We start from the raw sequence: 25008 nt of genomic DNA, 5'->3' as shown, positions 1-25008 counted from the left end.
ATTTTTGTTTTTATTTCTGTTACTCTAGGAGGTGGGTCAAAAAAGATCTTGCTGTGGTTTATGTCAAAGAGTGTTTTTCCTGTGTTTTCCTCTAAGAGTTTTATAAGTGTCTGGTCTTACGTTTAAGTCTTTAATCCATTTGGAGTTTATTTTTGTGTATGGTGTTAGGGAGTGTTCTAATTTCATTCTTTTACATGTAGCTGCCCAGTTTTCCCAGCACCACTTATTGAAGAGGCTGTCTTTTCTCCATTGTATGTTCTTGCCTCCTTTGTTGTAAATTAGGTGCCCATATGTGCGTGGGTTTATCTCTGGGCATTCTATCTTGTACCATTGATCTATATTTCTGTTTTTGTGCCAGTACCATACTGTCTTGAATACTGTAGCTTTGTGGTATAGTTTGAAGTCGGGGAGCCGGATTCCTCCAACTCTGTTTTTCTTTCTCAAGATTACTTTGGCTATTCGGGATCTTTTGTGTTTCCATACGAATTGTAAAGTTTTTTGTTCTAATTCTGTGAAGGATGCCCTTGGTAGTTTGATAGGGATTGCATTGAATCTGTAGATTGCTTTGGGTAGTATAGTCATTTTCACAATATTGATTCTTCCAATCCAAGAACATGGTATATTTCTCCATCTGTTTATGTCATTTTTGATATCTTTCATCAGTGTTTTGTAGTTTTCTGAGTACAAGTCTTTTGCCTCCTTAGGCAGGTTTATTCCTAGGTATTTTATTCTTTTTGTTGCAGTGGTAAATGGGAGTGTTTCCTTAATTTCTCTTTCTGATTTTTCGTTGTTGGTGTATAGGAATGCCAGAGATTTCTGTGCATTAATTTTGTATCCTGCAACCTTACTGAATTCATTGATTAGTTCTAGTAGTTTTCTGGTGGCATCTTAGGATTTTCTATGTATAGTATCATGTCATCTGCAAACGGTGACCGTTTTACTGCTTCTTTTCAATTTGTAGTCCTTTTATTTCTTTTTCTTCTCTGATTGCCATGGCTAGGACTTCCAAAACCATGTTGAATAATAGTGGCAAGAGTGGACATCCTTGTCTTGTTCCTGATCTTAGTGGAAATGCTTTCAGTTTTTCACCATTGAGTATGATGCTTGCTGTGGGTTTGTCATATATGGCCTTTATTATGTTGAGGTAGGTTCCCTCTATGCCCATTTTCTGGAGAGTTTTATCATATGGGTGTTGAATTTTGTCAAAAGCTTTTTCTGCATCTATTGAGATGATCATATGGTTTTTATTCCTTAATTTGTTAATGTGGTGTATCACATTGATTGATTTGCGTATATTGAAGAATGCTTGCATGCCTGGGATAAATCCCACTTGATCATGGTGTATGATCCTTTTAATGTGCTGTTGGATTCTGTTTGCTAGTATTTTGTTCAGGATGTTTGCATCTATGTTCATCAGTGATATTGGTCTATAATTTTCTTTTTTTGTGATATCTTTTTCTGGTTTTGGTATCAGGGTGATGGTGGCTTCATAGAATGAATTTGGGAGTGTTTTTCCCTCTGCAATTTTTTGGAAGAGTTTGAGAAGGATCGGTATTAGCTCTTCTTTACATGTTTGATAGAATTCGCCTGTGAAGCCATCTGGTCCTGGACTTTTGTTTGTTGGAAGATTTTTAATTATGGTTTCAATTTCATTACTTATGTTAAGTCTGTTTATATTTTCTAATTCTTCCTGGTTCAGTCTTGTAAAATTGTACCTTTCCAAGAATTTGTCCATTTCTTCATGGTTGTCCATTTTATTGGCATATAGTTGTTTGTAGTAGTCTTTTATAAAACTTTGTATTTCTGCAGTGTCAGTTGTGATTTCTCTTTTTTCACTTCTAATTTTATTGATATGCGTCCTCTCCCTTTTTTCTTGATGAGTCTGGCTAAGGGTTTATCAATTTTGTTTATCTTCTCAAAGAACCAGGTTTTAGTTTTATTGATCTTTGCTGTTGTTTTCTTTGTTTATATTTCATTTATTTCTGCTCTGATCTTTATGATTTCTTTCCTTCTACTGACTTTGGGTTTTCTTTGTTCTTCTTTCTCTAGTTGTTTTAAGTGTAGGGTTAGATTGTTTATTCGAGATTTTTCTTGTTTCTTGAGGTGAGATTGAATTGCTATAAACTTCCCTCTTAGAACTACTTTTGCTGCGTCCCATAGGTTTAGGGTGGTCGTATTTTCGTTGTCATTTGTTTCTATGTATTTTTAAATTTCTTCTTTGATTTCTTCAGTGAGCTCTTGGTTATTGAGTAGCACACTGTTTAGCCTCCATGTATTTATGTTTTTACAGGTTTTTTCCTGTAATTGATTACCAATCTCATAGCGTTGTGGTCAGAAAAGATGCTTGCTATGATTTCAATTTTCTTAAATTTTCCTAGGCTTGATTTGTGACCCAAGATGTGATCTGTCCTGGAGGATGTTCCATGTCCACTTGAGAAGAAAGTGTATTCTGCCACTTGTGGGTGTAGTGTTCTATAAATGTCCATTAGATCTGTCTGATCTATTGTGTCATTTAAAGCTTGTGTTTCCTTCTTTATTTTCTGTTTGGATGATCTGTCCATTGGTGTAAGTGGGGTGTTAAAGTCCCCTACTGTTATTGTGTTACTGTCAATCTCTCCTTTCGTGGTTGTTAGCATTTGCCTTATGTATTGAAGTGCTCCGAAGTTGGGTGCATAAACATTTATGATTGTTATATCTTATTCCTAGATTGATCCTTTGATCATTATGTAGTGTCCCTCCTTAGCCCTTGTAACAGTCTTTATTTTAAAGTCTATTTTATCTGATACGAGTATTGCTACTCCAGCTTCCTTTTGATTTCCATTTGCATGGGATATCTTTTTCCATCCCTTCACTTTCAGTCTGTATTTGTCCCTAGGTCTGAAGTGTGTCTCTTGTAGACAGCATATATATGGGTCTTGTTTTTGTATCCATTCAGCCAGTCTGTGCCTTTTGGTTGGGGCATCTTATCCATTTACATTCAGGTTTATTGTTGATATGTATGTTCCTATTACCGTTCTCTTAATTGTTTTGGGTTTGTTTTTGTGGGTCCTTTTCTTCTCTTGTGTTTCCCGCTTAGGGAAGTTTCTTTAGCATTTGTTGTAAAGTTGGTTTGGTGGTGCTGAATTCTCTTAGCTTTTGCTTGTCTGAAAAGCTTTTGACTTCTCCGTAGGATCTGAATGAGATCCTTGGTCTTGGTTGTAGGTTTTTGTCTTTCATTACTTTAAGTATATTCTGCCACTCCCTTCTGGCCTTCAGAATTTCTGCTGAAAAATCAGCTGATAACCTTATAGGGATTCCTTTGTATGTTATTTTTTGTTTTTCCCTTGCTGCTTTTAATATTTTTTCTTTGAATTTAATTTTTGTTAGTTTGATTAATATGTGTCTTGCTGTGTTTTTCCTAGGGTTTATCCTGTATGGGACTCTGTGCTTCCTGGACTTGGGTTACTATTTCCTTTCCCATGTTAGGGAAGTTTTCACCTATAATCTCTTCAAATATTTTCTCAGGCCCTTTCTTTTTCTCTTCTTCTTCTGGGACCCCTATAATTCGAATGTTGGTGCATTTAGTATTGTCCCAGAGGTCTGTGAGATTGTCTTCAGTTCTTTTCATTCTTATTTCTTTATTCTGCTCCTCAGCAGTTATTTCCACCATTTTGTCTTCCAGCTCACTTATTCATTCTTCTGCCTCAGTTATTCTGTTATTGATTCCTTCCAGTGTATTTTTCATTTCAGTTATTATGTTGTTCATCTCTGTTTGTTCTTTAGTTCTTCTAGATCTTTGTTAAACATTTCTTGTATTTTCTCAATCGTGCCTCCATTCTATTTCCGAGGTTCTGGATCTTCTTTACTGTCATTACTCTGAATTCTTTTTCAAGTAGATTGCCTGTTTCCTCTTCATTTATTTGGTCTTACAGGTTTTTACCTTGCTCCTTCATCTGTGACATATTTTTTTGCGTCCTCTCTCTCTCTCTCTTTTTTTTTTTATGAATGGGATTGTGATCCTGTCTTAATGGTTGTTTGGCCTGAGGCTTCTAACACTGCGGTTTGTAGGCTGTTGGGTAGAGCTGGGTCTTGGTGCTGAGATGAGGAACTCTGTGAGACCTCACTCTGATGCATGTTCCCTGGGATCTGAGGTTCTCTGCTAGTCCAGTGGTTTGGACTCAGAGCTCCCACCGCAGGAGCTTCAGCCCAGCCCCAGGCTTGTGAACCAAGATCCCGCAAGCCGCCTGGGGCACGGTGGTGGGGGTGGGAACCACAACAATAACAAAGTAAAAAATAAAATTAGACGAGGAAACTGACAGATATGTTAGGAAGAATATAAAAATAAAAATATAGATGAATCAACAACTGGAAGGTACATCAGTACCACAGTAGTAAAAAGGAGGGGGGAAAAGGAAAAAAAGGTGGGTGGAGGCCTTGGCTGTGGAGGGCGGGGCCTAAGCAAGGGCGAGGTTTGGGCAGTGGGTGGGGCCAATGCTCAGGCCCCACAGGGCTGGAAAAGGCCCTGGGGGCTGTGGGGGGGGTGGGGCTTAGGCTCAAGGAACAGAAAGGACCCAGGTGTGCCCCCCACCTCTGGTCTCAGAGGGCAGGGGACCTCACCTGGGAGCCCAGCAGGCTTCCTGGGCTCGAGTGGGTGGGGCAAACTCCCTCCCACCTCTCCTGCTCCTCTGGTCTGGGAGGGCCCCTCCCGCCTGCCTCTCCTGATTTCCACGGCCTGGACGGGGCCTTGGAGGGCAGGGGACCTGCCTGGGAGCTCAGCAGGCTCCCTGGCCCGCATGGGCCAGGCGATTGCCCTCTGCTTCTCTCATGCTCTTCCCGTAGAGTCCCTCCCACCTGCCTCTCCTGATCTCCCCGGCCTCAGGGGCACTGATCCTGTCTGGCCTCCACTTCTCCTCCCCACTCAGTCCCCCTACATCCTACTAGTTCACTTTGGGGTTCCTCCCATCTCCTTGGGCGTCAGAGTCCCCCACCAGTGGCCGGCAGGTGCCCTAGTTGTGGGGAGATGCTAGCTCCACATATTCCCACACAGCCATCTTCTATGTTTGTTGCACATAACCTATTTCAAACAGCATAATTAATGGTAAAACTTTGAGTGCTTTGAGTGTTGTCTTTTAGAAATAAGTTCTGAAATATTTATGAAGTGATAGGTTCCTGGGATTTGCTTTAGCAAAGTACAGGAAAGAGAAGTTGATGGGAGTGGATTGGATATATGGTTTTGTGGTTTTGGAGGCTATGTGCTAGATATGGGGGTTCATTATACTGGTATTGAGCATATTTGAAATTCTCCATAATAAATATGCAAATAAGAAAGTAAAATTGAAAAATCAAAATAATATGAAGGAAGTTAAGAATCTTAACAGAAGATGTTCAAGTCCTCTATGTAGAAGATTACAAAACTGTCTAAATACTAAAAGATTTGGCTTGAAAGAGCCAAATTTGTAAAAACTGTCTGCTTTCAAAACTGACATACAGGGTGTGTAGAATTAGTGTACTCCCAAGCAAATTTCCAGTAAGTTTTTTGATGTAACTTGAGAAGCTGATTCTGCAATTTCTATGGCATTTTAAAGGACCTGGGATTATCCAGAGCAGGGAAAAGCAAACTATTGCTGGCTGTTTTTGTAGAGTTTTATTGGAATACAACTATGCTTATTTATTTATCTGTCATTTGTGGCTGCTTTTTGCAGGGACCAGGATGGCCCACAAGCTTAAAATATTTACTTTTCTGGCCCTTTATGAAATAGTTGGCCAACTAATGCTCTGGTCTAGAATCTCTAAGGCCACTTGGTCCTCAAAGTATGTCTTGGATCAGCTGATCAGCAGCAGCAGCATCACCTAGACATTTGTTAAAAATGCAAATTCTCAGACTATACAATAGACTTACTAGGTAAGGGATCCAGCATTCTCTTTTAACCCAGGTGATTCTAATGCACACTACAATTAAGAGAACCTCTGGTGTATAATTCTGAAGTAGAACAAGGTGGGTAGAGTAGCTCTTCCAATTATTAGGACTAATTATAAAGCTGTATGAAGGTATTTTTGCCAGAATAATTAAATATGCTAGTGAAATAGAATATAAAGCCCAGAGATAAACTATAACAGGTTTAAGAATACTTTATATGTGATATATAACTGCAGATGAGTTGGGAGAAGAGAGAATTTTTAATAAATGATGCTGGGACAATTAGATATCCAAATGAAAACATGAAACTGGATCCTTTATCTCATACCATCCACAAATGTCAGTTCCAGGTAGATTAAAGACGTAAATGTTAATGGCAATATAAGCTTTTAAGAAAGTAAAATGGGAATGGCTTCATGACCTTAAGTAGGGAAGGCTTTCTTTAAGACATAGGAAAAGCACTAACTATACAGAGAACTGTTGATAAATTAAAGAACTTGTGTTCATTGTGAGAAATAGACTTAGACATATATTTTGGTCACTTAATTTTTGGCAAAAATGCCAAGGGAATTCCAGGAGAGAAAGGAAGGTCTTTTTCAGTAATGGTGTGGAAACAACTGGATATCTATGTGGATAAATTTGAACCTTGGCTTCTACTTCATATAGTACACAAAAATAAAGTTGGTTTCTAGATTTAAATGTGAAAGATAAAGAAAATAAAAGAGATGTCTTCATAAGGTAGGCAAAGATTTCTTAAACAGGATATATAAAGTACTAGCTGCTTGATAAAACACCAACATACTGGATTTCATTAAAATAAAAAATTTCTGCTCATCCAAAAGACAGTATTTTAAAGGTGAAAAAGCAAGCCACTGTCTGGAAGAAAATATTCACAATACTATTTCTGAGAAAGGACTAGAATCCAGAACATTAAAAAAAATTTTGTATACATATCCATTAAAATCAGATCTAAGATAGGTGCCTGTGAGCATCATTTTTGAAGGTTCTTCATTAGTAATGCAGAAAGACAAGAGTAAATAATTGTGTTGAGTCTTAGCAAATATAGTTGTATACATAGAAAAGGAGATTCTAATTTTTTAAAGTACTAGAATTAAAAAATTGGATAACGTTGTTAGATTTGAGAAACATAAAATTACTAACTTTTCTCATTACTAGCACTTAACCAATTTGACGTGGGGACTTCCCTGGCGATCCAGTGGTTAAGACTCGGAGCTTCCACTGCAGGGGACAAGTGTTTGATCCCTGGTCGGGGGACTAAGATCCTGCATGCCGCGTGGTATGGCCAAAAAAGAAAAAGAAAGAAGAAAAAAGGCAATTTGACATGGAAATAGAGAAAAATAACCTATCAGCAATATAACAAAGTCTACAAACTTAAAAAAGAATTTTGAGGAATAAATTTAATAAGAATAATATAATCTTTATGAAGAAAGCTAATTTCTTGAAGGTACAGTACTGTAGTATTGAACATGTAATGACATGATATTCCAATGAAAAGCTGTAGTATAAAATTATGTCCTTTGTAAAATAACATTTAATACAATTAATATAAATTAGGATTCCAGTGGGTTTTGAAACTGGATAAAATTACTTGAGGTTATTTACATAAGAATAAATGTGTGAAAATGGCCCAAAAGTAAAATGAAAAGAAAGTATGGTAATGAGAAGAATTTGTCTTACTAGATACTAACTTTTCTAATAAGATACTAGAATTGACACAGCACAAATTTGGCAGAAAATAGATCCAGGTATGTTTGGGAAGTTATTGACGGAAAAAAGATGTATTTCAGTTTAGAGGAAAAGGGAGGGTTTATTTACCATTAAACAAAGGGTTTAACAGAAGATAAAACATAGACTGGGAAAATATTTTTGTTACACATATCTCTAATTAGAAAGCCAAACTATAATGTTAATGAACAGCCTTGTAGAAAGTGGGCAGTGAGCAGAGGATATAGATTATTTACATAAATCTGTAGTGGTTAATAAACATATTAAAAGATGTTCAACCTTTCTAATCAGAGAAATGCAAATTTAAAGGAAGCCGGTTGTGATACTGTTTTTTTAACCTCCCCCATTCTTCTAGTAGGTAAGCATGCTTGTAATGCAGATGCATCTACCTGGAATGGAGGTGCTGGGAGTCCTATTGTTACTGTTGGGATTGTGACTTAATCCATCCAGACTTTTGCTAAAGTTTAAAATACATTCACCCCTTTACCCAGTCACCCCTATGAAATAAATGAAACTAATATGTAAGGATATATGTTCAGTGACATTTTTTATGGTTGTATTTGAATTGGTAAAAAGAGTGAATACAACTTGAATGTCCATTAGTATATAAATGATAGGACTGTGTTAAAGTGATGAGTGTACTTGAAATATCTTGTTAGTGTCAAAAAGAATGAATTGCTTTCAATTTCCTTGAAGAGATATCTACAATATTAATTGAAAAAAGTAAGTTGCAGGGTAATATCTCATTTCTGTTAAGAACAAAACCAAACATGACAATAATGGTAATCATGCTCGCATATGTTTATATACTCATGGAGAATGATGTGGGAGAACACATTATTAATATTGATTTCTTCCAGATAGGTAGGGTGGGAATAAAACTGGCCAGGAGAGAAGGAAATTATTTAACTTTTTAAAAATACTATCAATACTTTACATTGTTTCACTAGTTGCAATTAAACAAAAGTTTTTTTTTCTGTTGAAAGTGACCAGGTTATTAGAAGATATGTTTCATTTTTCCAAATGTCCTCTTTAGAAAAGTTTTCTGCTCTTTACAGCAGGCTAGAAGAGTTAATATAGCAATTCATTATTCTCCTGGACTTTTTAAGTCTTTTTGAGGGAAGACTTTAGACCCAGGTCACTGGGTATCATATAGTACTCTTGAAACAGTCACCTTTTTTTTCTTTTGACGAGAATATTTTGGTTGAAACTGTAGTACATTGTGAAAATATGTGCAGTGAAGAGGAGAATCAATAAATGCCCAGATCTTAATTTTTAATAGTTGATGTTTTATCCAAACAGTTATAAGTTCTAATGTTCTGTTTTTCTTTCCTAATAGCTTCATCAGGGCACTGTTCCTGTTTCTTACACAGTAACAACAGTGGCACCACATGGGATTCCCCTCTGCACAGGGCAGCACATCCCTGCTTGCAGTACACAGCAGGTCCCAGGATGCTCTGTGGTTTTCAGTGGACAGCACCTCCCTGTCTGTAGTGTGCCTCCTCCAGTAAGTCTGTGCAGTCCTTCTGTAGAGTGGCTAAATGTGTTATATAAGCAAAACCTGAGAGACTTGTACCTTTTCACTTTCAAGTAAAAAAAGGCAATTTTATTGCAACAGAAATCTCAATAGCACCTGTACAGTAACAGTTTAATAAAATTAGCTTTAAAACTTGATATGTTTTTACATTAATTAAATTACACATATTTTAATATCCTTTGAAGGTCAAAGCATGTTCCTCACATATCAGCACTTTATAATTAAACCTTGATAAAGATTGGGCTTGGGGTTTTAACATAGGATATTGGACTGGTTAGTAATAAAGTCTCAGAGACTTTAGTGATCAACATTAATAGTCTCAGCACTTACTGGGTTTTAACAGGCACTTTGAATACTTGGTCTTACTTATTCCTCACTATAGGAAGCCTGATGAAACTGAAAATGACTTGCTTAGTATCAGAGAGAAAATTAGCTTGAGAAAACGGGGGTTCACGCTCACTTCTTTCTGCCTCTTACAAACTATGCTTTATCCTTTACCAGCCCCCAGTCTAGCCTCCTTATTTCAAAAATGAGGTTGCTGAAAACCAGAGGATTTAAATGACTTGCTGAAGGTCAATAATGTCTTCAAAGTAAATCACTTTGCTAAATCTTAATATAATCCTAATATCCCTGTTTGAATTTGAGATTAAAACAAACACATACATACAAACACCAACACCAATTTAACAGATTAATTTACCCATGCTTGGTTTCTCAGTAATAGATTGTAGAACCAGTGTTCTAAATTAGCAGACTAAAATATTGAGAGACCATAAAGCATTTAGTTGTGAGTTGGGCTCTTAGAAATAAAAAAATCTACAAGATTGAAAAGGAGAGCTTCTTGGAAAGTAGTAATATCTGCTATATTTTAAACCAAGTGGAAAGAGATTCCTCTTCTTTGCAGCACTTTCCCTCCATTTCATAGGTGTTACAAAAGCTTAAGTAAAAGGTAGGTGTTTTGACTGATTTATAAGAACTATATGAGATCCAGAATAACTACTAGTTACCATTATTTTACTAACAGATGCAAAAATACACTAGTATTTCATTGTTAATATAGGCTATTAAAACATTTTGGTATGATTTTTGGGAGGGATATGGCAATAGCATTTCAATCTCACTGTATAGGTTTTTTAAAAATTAATTATATATTCTAATACTTTTAACAAAAAATAATGATTTCTCTTACAGATGCTTCAAGCGTGTTCAGTTCAGCACTTACCAGTACCATACGCTGCGTTTCCACCCCTTATTTCTAGCGATCCATTTCTTTTACATCCTCCTCACCTTTCTCCCCATCATCCTCCTCATTTGCCACCTCCAGGCCAGTTTGTCCCTTTTCAAACACAGCAGTCACGATCGGTAAGTATCTCTACTCTTATATCTTTAACTTTCACAGAATGTTTAGACCTAAAAGACAGATTAATTCAGTAGATGTAAGTTGTTACCATTTAAAAATTATAACTTAGGCACTTCTCTGGTTCTTAAAAGAATTAAGGAATCCCCACTGATACAAATATATATAGATATAATTTACCTAGAATTATCTTGGCTTCTTAAGTTTTTCTAGTTATTTTATATGTTCCTTATCTAATCATATTTGTCCTTTCGTATCTGCAGTCCTTTAGGTAGTAAATCTAAAAAAAAATACAGTCTGGTTTTTCCTTTCATGTGTTTCTAAAATGGAAAATGAAAATATTATAAAATTATTTATACTTGTTAGAATAATATTTATATTCATTTAGGCAAGTAAAGTAATCCTTTGAACCGCAATTGTTTTTTCCAAAGGCTGGTTTTCTACTGTGTTTTGATGAAAAGTAGATGAGATAGTCTATTAATATAGTTAACTCTGTCCTGGGGCTGGAATATAGCTGAGAGGCATATTATTTCACGGGGCTGGAAGAGGTAAGCACTGTATCAGTGGAAGGAAGGACACAGGAAGAAGACCCCATTGTTTTTTTGGACAGGCCAAGTTGAACATTTGAACCATCAGGCATTAAGGGAGAACAGGGGAAAAGAACATATAGAAATGGTTAGAGTGGAACTGGAGTGGAAATTGTTGGCCCTGTGAAAGGAGCTTGACGGTCACTCTAGCAGAGCCTGACCATCCTTTACTTAGGGTTCAAGTTACTCCTACCAAAAAATCTTTTATTAGAATCAGGACAGGATTCATGCCAGGATGTTCCTTAGGAAGCTTTTCCCATACCTGGGAATTCAAGGTTAAAACTAAATTTAGCCATCATACAAGCATACATAAGCTTCCAAAGTAAAGTGTTAGCAGTTACTTGTATTTGAATACTGTGTTGCCATTTTCTAACTGTGGAAAGAAGTTAGACTAACATTTAAGAATATATGTTCCCAAGAGAATCAAAATGAAAACATTATCCCCAAAATGTCCTAATAGCCAAAAAGTGGAAACAGTCCAAAAGTCCATTAACTGATGAATGGATAAAGCATGGCATATCTATACAGTTGATTATTATTCAACTATAAAAAGGAATGAAGTACTGATACACAAACTACACAAACACAAGATGGATGAACCTTGAAAACATTATGCTAAGTGAAAGGAGCCAGATACAAGGGCACATACTTGAAAGGAGCCAGATACAAGGGCACATACTTGAAAGGAGCCAGATACAAGGGCACATACTGTGTGATTCCACATATATGAAATGTCCAGAATAAGCAAATCTATAGCAAATGTGCTTTGCATAGCACTGTGTGCTTTTTGAGCATTGTCTCAGTGTTCACAACACACTTTTGAAGTAGGCTGTGAACATATCAGTTCTATAGATGACAGTATTGAGGTTCAGATTAAGTAATTTATATAAAAGCCACATGGCTCATTAGTTGCAGCACCAAGAGTTTGTCTAATGCCAAAGCCTGTAAGCTTTCTACTATAGTGTACAGCCTGCTGTGTTCTATTCCATTTAGCCTTATTTAGTTCTCATTTGCAATATGTACTGTGTTTGATTTCATCTGTTAAAGGTTGTGTCTGAAAATCTGATGTAGGTCAGTGTGCCATGACTAAAGTAATTTTAGCTTTCATATAATTGGCTTACTACATGACTTTTTGTCTTTCCTTCTATCATTTTTTAGAGAACGTTCAAATAGTGAAAGAAATGTATCCTTTAGTGGATAGTGGAAATGTTTAATAACATGTTTGAGAGATTTTCTTACTGAAATTCAGTTAAAGGCAGTAAGATTTTACTATAGGCTATATGTCCACATGTATGAATTTAGATTGATGTAAACATCAAGAAATGCATGACCTTAAAGATGTCTTTTGGGGTTTTTGATTTTTGTTGTTATAAAGCACAATCTGTCTAAATATTGGAAGTATATTAGTTTGCTTTTTCCCACCCCTCAGCCTCTGCAAAGGATAGAAAACGAAGTGGAACTCTTAGGAGAACATCTTCCTGTAGGAGGTTTTACTTACCCGCCATCAGCCCATCCCCCAACATTGCCTCCATCAGCTCCTTTGCAGTTCTTAACACATGATCCTTTGCATCAGGAGGTTTCCTTTGGAGTAGTAAGTTTTCATTCATTGTTATTAATTTATTACTTGATTACTTGTTTTGAGTTCTGTTTCTTTTTTTTTTTTTTTTTAATATTTATTTATTTATTTGGCTGCGCCAGGTCTTAGTTGCAGCATGCGGGATCTTTAGTTGTGGCATGTGGGATCTAGTTCCCTGACGAGGGATGGAACCCGGGCCCCCTGCATTGGGAGCGCGAAGTCTTAACCACTGGACAACCAGGGAAGCCCCTCGAGTTCTGTTTCAGTATAACTCTACACGTTTAGAGTTTTAAATGTATTCTTGCAGTCAGTTGGAAAATTATATTTAGTACACCTAAGTGTATGTTTTAAACAAGCTGTCGCATCTATGTTAACATTTAAGAAATATTAAATACCACTTGAACAGTAAATAACTTCCTAGGTTTTTAAAAAAGAAGAGACTTTATTCGACAGCTTAAAAAGTTGTGAACGTAGAATGATCTTAAATTGTTTTACCATTTTTTTCTCTACAGTCTTATCCTCCATTTATGCCTCGGAGGCTCACAGGACGTAGTAGATATCGATCCCAGCAGCCAATACCACCTCCCCCTTATCATCCCAGCTTACTGCCATATGTGTTGTAAGTTCTGTCTTTCTTATTTTAATGAGTTCTGAATTTTGACATCCTTGAGATTCTCTTTCCTTTATGAATATTTCTGTGTAGTATATATTTAATTTAGAGTGTGTTAGATATTTGTTTTTATTTAATGTTAAGAGGTTGGGGTGGGGGGGACCATTTAAGGGTGAAAGAAAGAGCAAGGACAAGGTAGAAGTTGGGGGGTGTGGGGGAGAAATTTGTGAGCCAGAAGATAGGTTTAACAAATCAAAAGATAGAGAAGTTTAAATTTTTTGCATCTTTTACAGCTGGCATCACTTGCTGCCTTCTTTTGGTTATCTAGCATTTGATGCTGCTACTTCTCTCAGAGGAAGAGGGAGAAAGAAGTTGTATTTGTGCCTTAGAAATACTCTTCTAGGATTAAGTTTGTAACAGAAACACCCACGGCTTAAATATGACAGTTCTTTATTTCTTTCTCATGTAATTAAAGTCTGGAAGTAGGCAGTTCAAACGTGGTTTGTTAGCTCCGTCACCCTGAGGAATGGTTCTACTGTCTTCAGCATTTTATGGGTTCCTCTGCATGATATAAGATGACTCCTCAGGCTCTAGCCATTACATCCACATTCCAGCTAGCAAAAAGGAAGATGGATCTCTCTGCCTACCTGCCTCCTTCCAAGGATACTTCCTAGAAGTTGCGTGTATGACTCCTGCCTACATCCCATTGGCCAGAATTTAGTCTCATGTCTGTAACTACCTTCTAGGAAGGCTGGGGAATGCTGTCTCTATACCAGAGGGCCATGTGCCTATATCATACTATTTCGATAACTGTAGCTTTATTGTAAGTCTTAAAATCAGATGGTATAAGTCTCCCAACTTCGTTCTTAAACTGATTTTATTTAAAGTCTTTTGCATGTCCATATAAATTTTAAAATCAGCGATCAGTTTATACTTTAAAAAAGCTGGGATTTTGGTAGGGATTACATGAAATCTGTAGGTGAGTTTTGGAAGAGAATTGACGTCTTTAACAGTATTGAGTCTTCTGGCCTACTTATATGGTATATTTCTCTATTCATCTTTTAAAATTTATCCTAGCAGTATTTTTACAGTTTATATTATACAGGTCTTGCACATGTTTAGTTAAATTCATCCATAATGTTTCATGTTTTTTTATGCTGTTGTGAATGGTATTTTTTTAATGTCAGTTTTTAATTGTTTATTACTAGTGAAGTCAGTTTCTTTAAAAGGTTGTCACTGATCAACACTGACCATTCTTTATCCATTTAGCACTGGCCTTGTTCTTCTCATCCTGTTCATTGAAATAATGTATTAATGCATTATCAATGCTTGTGTTGCTTATTTTCATTGCAGATCAATGCTTCCAGTGCCACCTGCAGTGGGCCCAACTTTCAGTTTTGAATTGGATGTGGAAGATGGAGAAGTAGAAAATTACGAGGTTAGTAGGTGAAATGTGAATTAATTTGGGGAATTTTGTATGCATAAAAATATTGTGCTACTCAACTCATTGATCTAATTAAACATTTATTAGGTAAATCCATTGTATATTTTAAGATACAAATGTGTCAAAAATACTGTTCATCCTTAAAGATATTTCAGCATGTACCACACAGTTATGATAACAAGATAGACTTTGGTGCTCTATTAGAATTACATACAATTCCTGTGAAAGAATGTAAATGAGAAAATGGTGAATTATGAGTGGATGTTCTGAAACCATGCAAGTTCTGAACTATGGGAACTGCAAATAGAAAAGAGTACATCTTGAAAGACATTTTAACACTAGAATCAACAGGATTTGATCATTGAATGGTTTGTGGTAGTGTCAGGGTTGTGAGTGGGAAGGTTGCAAGAGAAGATGCTTTTGCAAAAGGACTACAATAGCTTGTGCAGAAGGCAAACTCAAAGATGATGGGGCAAATAGACAATGTTGACATTGTTATATTTATTTGAGGTTAGGAATAGGACAGACAGTTTAAGGGTTGGAAGGCACATTTGGATTTGGAAATGTTGAATATGAGTGACTATGTGACTTTGTTTTGGTACTGCCTTACCCCAGCCTCACTCTATTTATGAGTCTCTATGCAATATGAATACTGGAACAGGGTTTTTTTTGTTGTTCATTTTTTTAGGTGAATTGAACCTGGGAACAGGGAGGAAAGACACACATACGCAAACACAGTCTTGCAGCACCTTTTTTTTTTTTTTTTTAAATGCATGTGGAAGAGATCAGGCCAAATGCTATCTATATCCTTATAAAATGCCATTATGTTACTTTCTGCATATACAGTCACACTGCAGTGTCCTTTGGATTGCATTCTCAGATTTCTTGAGAAAGGGACTATAATAATTTCCTGTTCCTACACTGTTTATGCTAGTTTTGAACAGAGTAGTAAGAAAAGGAGTTGGTTATCCTTCAGGCATTCTGTATTAAAATTAAGTCATAAGTCATGTTGCTGAAAAGGACAGCTCTTTGTTAAACAAATCATATACGTATCAGTGGAAAAAAAACAGTGATACCATCCTAGTATAAGAAAAATATTTTGTGTTTGGCATTAGAGTACCTTTTTTTTTTTAATTTTAATTTTTATCTTTTGGCCCCGCCATGTGGCAACGGGATCTTAGTTCCCTGACCAGGTATCAAACCTGCGCCCCTGCAGTGGAAGCGCGGAGTCTTAACCACTGGACTGCCAGGGAAGTCCCAGGAGTCCCTTTCTAAATTGTATTTTGGGTTGACTATGTTTAATCTTCTGCAAAGGCATACTTTAATCCAGTCAATAGTCTTGTTTGCTTTTCTGGTTTTGTCTCATAGTATACATGCCTACAACACACCCTAGTCCAGAGTACTCACCATTTTTTGAGTCTGCGCTATACATCCTTGCTTCAGTGCCTTTATTCCCCTTGATTCTTCTGCTTAAGAACTTTTCCCCCTTCCTGCACATGGCCATCTTTCAAGAACCAGTTAAAAACCTGCTACCTCTGTGAAAGGCATTTCTAGCCCATTCCCAGGTCTGTGTGAGTCTCTCCCTCCTTTTTGATCTCATAGGTCTTACAAAACAATACATACTAATCATGTCCTGCCTTCAGTTGTCTTGCTTTCAGATCATGTAGGTTTGTTGAGGGCTCAATTATCATTACATTCTCCATCCAATAAGGGCTTAAAATAATGGTCATAAATTATATTACTTGACGTAAGTGTCCTATAGAATATAAAATATAGGTGTAAAAGATATATCACCTCTATCATAAACTTTATGGCTAATTGTAATCAGCATCAATTAAATTTAACAAATTACCATCTACTAGCATTTAGAAGGACTTAGGGGCATGCATGGGGAAGGGGGAGCAATTTATTTAGATGACACAATTCTCCAAATAAAGCTGTACCGAAAGCAGTGTTGCAGCGGCATCATGTTAAAACACACAGTTATCACAGCATTGATTATTGATATTATGGGAAATTAAATTTATTCCTCTCATTGTCCATCATGATTTCTTTGTTACCTATTCTCTTAACCCTGTGGCAGCCTTAAAAAAATAAAAACGAGGGGAAGCAGCATGCACATGGCTGCCTGATTGTAGGATAAAGCAAATGAGCAATTAGAGCCATTGAAAACTGGGAGAAAGGAGGTACTAGTGTAAAATCAAGCATAATAGCTGCAATGTGTTGAAACGTATCAACTGTGTTAAAATCCATGAATTCATGAGTGATACTTCAAAAAATAAAAGAAAAAATAAAAGAAAAAATAAACTCATTGGTCTTATCCTGCCTATTTTATATAAATTAAACTACTGAGTATAGTTTAATATGAGGCAGCTGATCAGTGTAGAAGTATTTCATCTAATGAAGAAAGAGTGATAGAATATTACCGTTTTGCCATCTTTAATGAATTAATGGATCTAGGCAGTGTTCCATCAGTGCTAACTAACATAACAACTAGACATGCTGAGCCTTACGATGGAAATAGTAAAATCTTCCAATTTATAGGAAGTACAGGGGACAAGGAAGGAACGTTATTAAACCACACGAGTCAGGGATGGGGAGGTTCAGTCAGCAAAATTCAGACTGCGAATTTCTACAGGCCATTGACCTGGTTTCTTTAACAAATAAAAGAGTAAAAAAAGATACTTGAGACGTCAAGCAGTGGTAACATGGATTTATTTGGATCCTAATTTGAACAAACTATTTCAAAAAGTGTTTTGAAAATAATTGAAACAATCAGAGGTACTTGATAATTAAGGAATTACTAATTCTGGGGGTGTGATGAAGTTAGTGTGATTATATTCTTGTAAAAAGTGTTTTAGTTTTTAGATTGGTGGTGGTTCTCAACCTGGGGACAGTTTTATCCCTTAGAGGCTATTTAGCAACATCTGGAGATATTTTTGTAGAGGCCAGTGTTACTGCTAAACATCCTACAGTGCACAGAAAAACCTCGCACAAAATTTTATCCAGCCCCAAATGTCCAAAATGCTGAGGTTGACAGACTGTCTTAAAGATAACAAACAGAACTATTTCACCAATGAAATACCATGTTTTAGTTTTCTTTCAAAATAATCTGGGGTTTAGGAGTGGACAGTAAAAGATGAAATAAATTAGCTGTGAATTGTTGAGCCTGGGTAATGGTCATATGGAAGTAATTTCTTTATACTATTTCTCTACTTCTGTATGTATTTAAAATTTTTCCATAATAAAGGTAGTTTAAAAAAATATATATTGGAATATAAAATTTAAAGAAAAATGCAGCTACGTCTCTCTTTCCCTCTGTAGGCCCTGTTAAACCTAGCAGAGCGACTGGGAGAGGCCAAGCCTCGAGGACTAACTAAAGCAGATATTGAACAACTTCCTTCTTACCGGTTCAATCCTAACAACCACCAGTCAGAACAGACTTTGTAAGTATATTTTTCTGACCTCATTCTGTGTTAAATTTCCTTTTCCACCTTTTTGTGAAATAAAAGCTTGGAAGTCAAAGATAACTTGATAAAGATAAGTAGTGACTATTTCATACTCTAGGCCTATGCTGTCCAGTAAGATAGCTGCTAGTCACATGGGGCTATTTAAATTAAATAAAATAAAAGTTAAAATTTTTAGTTGCACTAGCTAGTGATGCTATATCAGAAGATGTAGATGTAGAACATTACTGTAACCTGAGAAAGTTCTATTGGACAGTGTTGTTCTGGATTTTTAGGTGGCCTAGAAATCTTAAGGTTTTAAATTCAAACACTAGAATTATATTAGATTGAAAAGTTTCATACCTGTAAAATTTGAGGGTTTTACCTGAAGATTCTCCTTATTATAGTATCTTTTTTAATAGCAACTCTGCGAGATACAATTCACATTTAAAGTGTATAATCCAGTGGTTTTTAGTATATTCATAGAATTTTGCAACTCTGAATTTGATTTGCATCATCACAATCAAGTTTACACCACTTTCATCACCCCCAATAGAAACCTCATCTATTAGTAACCACTCCCCATTTCTCCCCAACCCTCTAAACCCTGGCTCAGCCCCTTACTGTATCACTTCATTCCTAATTGGCTATACCATTTTACATTCCCACCAGCAGTGTATAGAAGTTTTCAGTTTTTCCACATCCTCACCAACGCTTGTTACTCTCTGTCTTTTGATTCTAGCCATCCTAGTGGGAGTGAAGTGGTATCTCACTGAGGTTTTGATTTCCATTTCCCAGATGGCTAGTGATGTTGAGCTCTTTTACTATACTTATTGACCATTTATATATTGACCACTTATATATCTTTAGAGAAATGTGTATTCACATTCTTTGTCCATTTTTTAATTGGGTTGTCTTTATTGAGTTGTAGGAGTTATTTGTATATTATACATATAAGTCCTTGTAAGATTTATGATTTTCAAAAATATCTTCCATTCTGTGAGTTAGTTGTCTTTTCACTTTATAGATTGACATCTTTAGAAGCACTTTTTTTTTAATGGATGAAGTTCAGTTTATCTGCGTTTTCTGGTTGGTGTTTCTTGTGCTTTTGATACCGTCTCTAAGAAACCATTGCCTATTCCAAGGTCATGAAGATTTACTCCTGTGTTTCCTTCTAAACGTTTAATAGTTTTTAGCTTTTACATTTAGGCTTTTCATTTTTTAGTTAATTTTCGTATATTGTGTGAGGTAGGGGTCCAACTTCATTCTTTTGCATATGGGTATCCGGCTGTTCCAACACCATTTGTTGAATATAATAGTATCTTCAGTATTAAAGTTGTCTTGGATGTTAAGCCAGGAATTTTCTTGATGATCTCTCACTCAGTAAAACAAAGCACTCCTACTAAATTTCTTAACATCATGCTTTTTTTGACGTATTGATAGATTATTTTGTTTTAAAATTTAAATATTTTGATAAGTGAGATGGTAAGTGGTTTTGTAGGCTTCGACATTTGTAACAAAATAGAAACCACTTGGTTTTATGGTTAAACAATCTTTTTGCTTTATTTTAGGTGTGTAGTATGCATGTGTGATTTTGAGTCAAGGCAGCTACTTAGAGTTTTACCCTGTAACCACGAGTTCCATGCCAAGTGTGTCGACAAATGGCTTAAGGTAAAATGATGGCATCTGAAGAGAATGACATCGCATTTTCTTTCTTATTCATCATAGTTTCATGTAGAGTAAGTCTATGGTTTGGTGGAGGGTGATTAAGGAGACAAAACTGAAACACAGCTTTCAGTATGATTTCTGCAAATTAAGAGAAAAGACCAGTAGAAATGAACTACAGTCATCAACGTGGGAGTGATTGAGCAAAATCTGAAAATGGGTTTTCTGTCCTTGATAATCAGTATGTCCTAACTTTCTTCTAAGAGTTTAGAGGGGACCTCACTGGAGGTTCTTTGTCAGAGATTTACGTGAGAAATAAACCTCTAGTGCTTTTACATAATTCTGACCATTTTCTCCTTTGTGTATATGGGTGGGGGGGAGTCCAAAGGCACAAATTCTAATAGTATGCCAGGGTAAAATTATTTCAGGGACTTCTTATTTTCTATTTTTTATAATAGTTGCATAAAAATGTGATGAAGTAAAATAATTTAGTAAACTTTATGGTTTGTTTGTTTTAGATTATTCTGAGTAGGAGATGATAATACTGGCTTAGATAACTTCACGGTTGGTGAGGAAGACAGATGAGTTAAAATAAAATAGAATCAGTCCTCTGTGTGAGCACAGATTAAGGGTACCCAGTTTAGTCCAAAGTGAATCCTGAAGGCAAAGAGTCTAGACTTTTTAGAAAAATGAGGTTATTATATATGCATAGCCCTGACATGTGAGAACAGAGAATGACCAGAAAAACACGGGTTCCATGTGGCTGATGGCTAGAGTGTGAGGGAGAGAGGCAAGAGAAGAGAAGGGTTCAGAGGTAAAACCAGGAGCCAGCTTATTGCAAAGTCACTGTGAAGTGTGCGGGAGTTTGGACTTGATCCTGAAAACGTGTGAGAGGATATGTTTTAGAAAGATCACGGCCACAGTTTGGAGAATGGAATAGAGGAGATAATTTCTGAGAGACAGAGAGATGAAATAAGGATGTTCTGGGCCAGATGGAGAAGAAACAGTAGAAGTTGGATGAAAAGAAGAGTACTTGATTTGAGAGCTATCATAATGTAGAAATGAGAGTATTTGATGAAAAATGCTTCGTAGAACGTAAGAGAGCAGGTGTTGCTTATGTTTCTGATTTTAGCAGCACAGCCAATGGTAGTGCCATTTGTTGAGATGGAGTTTTAAGCCAGTTATTAAATTTGTCTAACCTGGTGATGGGTAGTTTTGTCTGTATGTTGACACGGACCTATTAAAAAATTATTCATAGGCTATTATTGTTTTTGAGGTTTGTGGAGTATATTTTAAAAGATTAAATGATTGCTTTGTACCTTCTTAAAGAAACAAAGAATGTAAAAACTATGTGGAAAGTAAAAATAGTTCTATTGCTTTTAATATGTTTCACTGTTATAAGTCAGAATTCAAACAAGTTTTCTCTTCTGTGTTTTAGGCAAATCGTACTTGCCCAATCTGCCGAGCTGATGCTTCAGAAGTGCATCGGGATTCAGAGTGACCAACCTAAGAGCACAAATTTAATTTGGGTGTTCCTCATCACATGTATATATGGACTATCCATTGAACTTAATCTGTGTGGCTTCCAGCCCTCCCTTTACCAAAAGGGTCAATGGACCTTTCTTTGCACTGTGTGACTTAATCAACTATAAAAGCTTACAATTAGTCTTCACAATTATGGGATTGTTATACTAACCGTGTGATTGGAACTCCAAAGACTTTTTCTTTAGCTTAATTTTGTGTGTGCACTAACATTCCCTGGTTTTTGTGTGATCATTCCGAGTGTTGCTGCAAGATTACAGTGGACGTGATCTTTTAGCATGTGCTTTTATAAAAAGTGGTAGCTCCAGATGATATAGCAATCTACCTTATATAGAGCCTTCAGAAACTGTGAGTGGAAATGAATGCAGCGTATGACTGTTGGTGATAAATGTATCTGTGTGTGTGTGAGAGAGAATGTGTGAAACTACTTGTGTGAGGGCATGGTAGCTCAAGTGTGTATGAGATCCTATATACCAGCATGTACCAAGAATGTGTGTGTAGTTTTAATTATGCTGCAATGTATAATCTGGTGTGTTATTTAAACAGCACTAGTACTGTACACTGGTTTTTTCCCTTGTGTTTGCTGTTGCACACTGATTGCTAAGGGTGCATCAATTATAAGCATTGAATACTCCATCCCCTTCCCTCCCAATGAATGGAATGAGAAAAGCCTTCTTCCTTTGCTTCAGGCAGCTGTCACCTTCTCTTCGTTGGTGATCCCAAGTGGGTCACTTAAGGAAAAAAGTGTAACAGATTCTCACTCCATGAACCTGATATTTTGATTCTGTTGTGAAAAAGAAATTTTTAAATCTCCAACTTGCTGTTTCCAAAAAGAAGGTGCAATATCATACATCATCAATTAGCAATATTAGCATTTCAATCAATGATTTGAATGTTGATACTCTCTTGTTTTTCCTTTACCTTTCCAGTAAGCTTCTTACCGGAAGTACTTGTGTTTTTGTTTTTTTTTTTAATGTTTAGATTTGTAGTCTATTCTGAAGATATTTGAGTAATATATTTCTAAGAATACCACTGGTCCCATGAAGTCTCACCTCCTCTACTTCCACCAGAACAAAATCTGTTAACTCAGCTTGACTTCTGATATGTTCTTTGTTCAAGCTCCCATAGGCAACTAAATTGTTTTAAGAAAACTATATTTCTGTTCTGCCAAGCTCCAGTTCTGAAAGTTGTCTAGTTCTTTTCCCCTCAGTAAATGTGCTTCTCATCGAAATCCTCATTTCCAGGATGGATCAAGTGCTGTGACAGCTCAAGTTCTTTAGACCTGATGTGCTTTGATGTTTTATTGCTTTTCTTTTTAATTTTTGTTTGAATGAGAAAAAGATTAATTTAACAGGTGTCCAGAATACTTGCAGTATAAATGAAGATTTGATTTTTGTATAAAAAATAATGATGTAAAACAGGAATTGACCTTCATTTAGTTGATCTGAAAATAATACATAGCTGTGTGGGTTTTTTTAATAGGTTCATTGAGCATAATTCAGATTGTTTAAAATCATTTTTCCAGCAATGTTTGGATTCCTCTCTCATTCTTCTAGTGTGGTCAACGTTGCCTCTTCCTGCAGTTGATGTCCTTGCTCTGTTTGCAGTAGCACAAGCTGCATAACTCCAGTCGGGACTGTAATGACTTGCTGCCAGCCTCACTCAGCTTTCAGTTGGCTCTGTGTCCGTTTTCTACTCAGTGTTAACTACTTGTTACTGCCGTGCTACTTGCCTTCCCTTGAAGACTCTATAAGCTCATCACAGCTTAGAGTTCAGTAAAGTCAATTCACACAGAAGCACAATTTTGCCCTTTTCCAGACACTGTTGCCTCTATCTAGTCATACAAGTAGGATTTTGTGTACCTTCTGTTTGCCCCTGTATTTGTCAGTGCATCAGAAATACATCTAAACAGTGGTAAAATGCACGTTACTTTTAAATCATTAGAATATCCTCCACCTGTTCCTGATGAATAAAGTGTGTTAAAGACCAAAATTATTGGCGTAATAATCCGCTACATTACAAATCACGTATAGTTTAATCTTTATTTTTTTTAATTAAGAAATCATGTTTAAAATGGCAAAAGCCCATCTTATACATAGACTCTTTTATATAGCTGCAAAAAATTTATATCTGTACAGATCTAACATAACACTACTACACTCAGTATTCATTTTATTGAAGCATGCAAGTAAAGCACTTTTTCTAATTTATATAGATACCTAATTAACAAGGCACATTGTACTAATGACTAGGAAAAGTAGCTCTTTCTTCCCTCCCTCTGATGAATTCTTAATACCCCTTTTCCATTAAAATTTTGAGAGGTTGTTGGCAATTTAGGAGGCAGCAGGGTCTATTTTGGTAAAATCCTGAATTAATTGTTGCACTCTCGTGACTGATCTGTCTTTGGGAATGTCTTCCTTGCATGGGGCTCTTAAGGATGTGTGCAGACTTGCTTATTAAGTGGTTAGTGCATATTAGGAGCATACATGCATGTGTTCTGAACCAGCTTAGACTAGCCACAGTGAGCAACTTTGTGGCTAGCAGAAAAGAAAGAACAGTTGATTCATACCCAGCTGTTGACACCTTGGGTGATGCACCAGATAGCAGGCAGATGTTGGTTTGTTGCCTTCTTCCTCTTTCCTCCTAAAACAATTTTGGCTTTACCACCTTAACTCTGCTGTGTTTTTTGTTTTTCTATGCATGAAATACCATCTTTGTTTGTTTGTTTTTAGCGCCCCCTCTTCCCCAAACAGAACAAAACAAAAAACAAGGCCTCCAGGTATCAAGATCTCATTAGGATTTTCTGTCCTGAATTTTTTTGAGCAAAATCTGGAAAACGTGAAAGCATATTTAGATTTTATACGCTCTCTGAAATGTGATTTGTTAAGATTCTTACATTTGGGCCTCTTATAACATTTTGAAAGAGATCTACCAACTCACTTATGAGAATATTTTTCACAGATATCTTTAGGCCTGTTAGAAAGCTATTTTCCCCCTGTTGGTACATTTGGTTACCTCATTTTGCTGTTTCTTTCAGATTATGAAAGCTTACAGGGGTGTATCTTTGGAATCATTTGCTGAGTCATTTCCTCAAATCATACTCCATTGTATCAGTTAACATATAGTTTTAAATGTACGTATTATAAATATCTGTAACCAAATCATTTGAAGGCTTGATAAATTTTTAACAAAGTTTGTACATTTTTTATGAAAGTTACTAGTAATGCTTTACTAAGTAGTGCAATGAATTTTTATTTTTAATCCCTGTGCCCAATTTTGGAGTTGAGAGGGTTGTTGGTAATAAATGTATGATGTACACTTAAAACATTCAGTTGTGTTTGGTGTTACTGTGTTAAGGAAGGGTAGGGGTTGTGTATGTTTGGAGGGAGGGGTGTAGAGAGGGATTCCCACAGGAAGATAGAGCTCTTGAGCTACTAGCAGGGAGATTTAACTTTTAGGCAGTAATTCAGATTTTTGTTTCTGTGTTTGTGTATAAACAACTTAGAAACATAAAAGCAACTTGCATTATAACTCATACGGTACATATTTATATCTTTACAAAGGCCAAGAGGATAGCTTGAGTGTAGGCGCACACATGGTGT

The 25008-nt window shown here is 36.3% G+C and overlaps 1 protein-coding gene across 10 annotated transcripts in view; it reads left to right on the top strand.

Annotated features, from left to right (window-relative positions):
- The window catches only part of RNF38 (ring finger protein 38), a 123095-nt gene extending 99148 nt beyond the window's left edge, over positions 1–23947 (top strand). For all 10 annotated transcript variants that reach the window (XM_036855571.1, XM_036855570.1, XM_036855569.1 and 7 more), the window contains 8 exons: positions 8982–9149; positions 10371–10541; positions 12553–12714; positions 13212–13318; positions 14663–14747; positions 18078–18199; positions 19771–19870; positions 21303–23947. In XM_036855571.1, coding sequence (XP_036711466.1) covers positions 8982–9149; positions 10371–10541; positions 12553–12714; positions 13212–13318; positions 14663–14747; positions 18078–18199; positions 19771–19870; positions 21303–21365 — 978 coding nt within the window. In that variant the 3' untranslated portion in view covers positions 21366–23947. The remainder of the gene's footprint in view (positions 1–8981; positions 9150–10370; positions 10542–12552; positions 12715–13211; positions 13319–14662; positions 14748–18077; positions 18200–19770; positions 19871–21302) is intronic.
- The last annotated feature ends 1061 nt before the right edge of the window (positions 23948–25008 follow it).

Source organism: Balaenoptera musculus, chromosome 6 (assembly GCF_009873245.2).
Source record: "Balaenoptera musculus isolate JJ_BM4_2016_0621 chromosome 6, mBalMus1.pri.v3, whole genome shotgun sequence".
Classification (NCBI taxonomy): Eukaryota; Metazoa; Chordata; class Mammalia; order Artiodactyla; family Balaenopteridae; genus Balaenoptera; species Balaenoptera musculus.
Note: the sequence above shows the minus strand (reverse complement) of the source record. Positions and strands in the feature narration are given on the sequence as shown.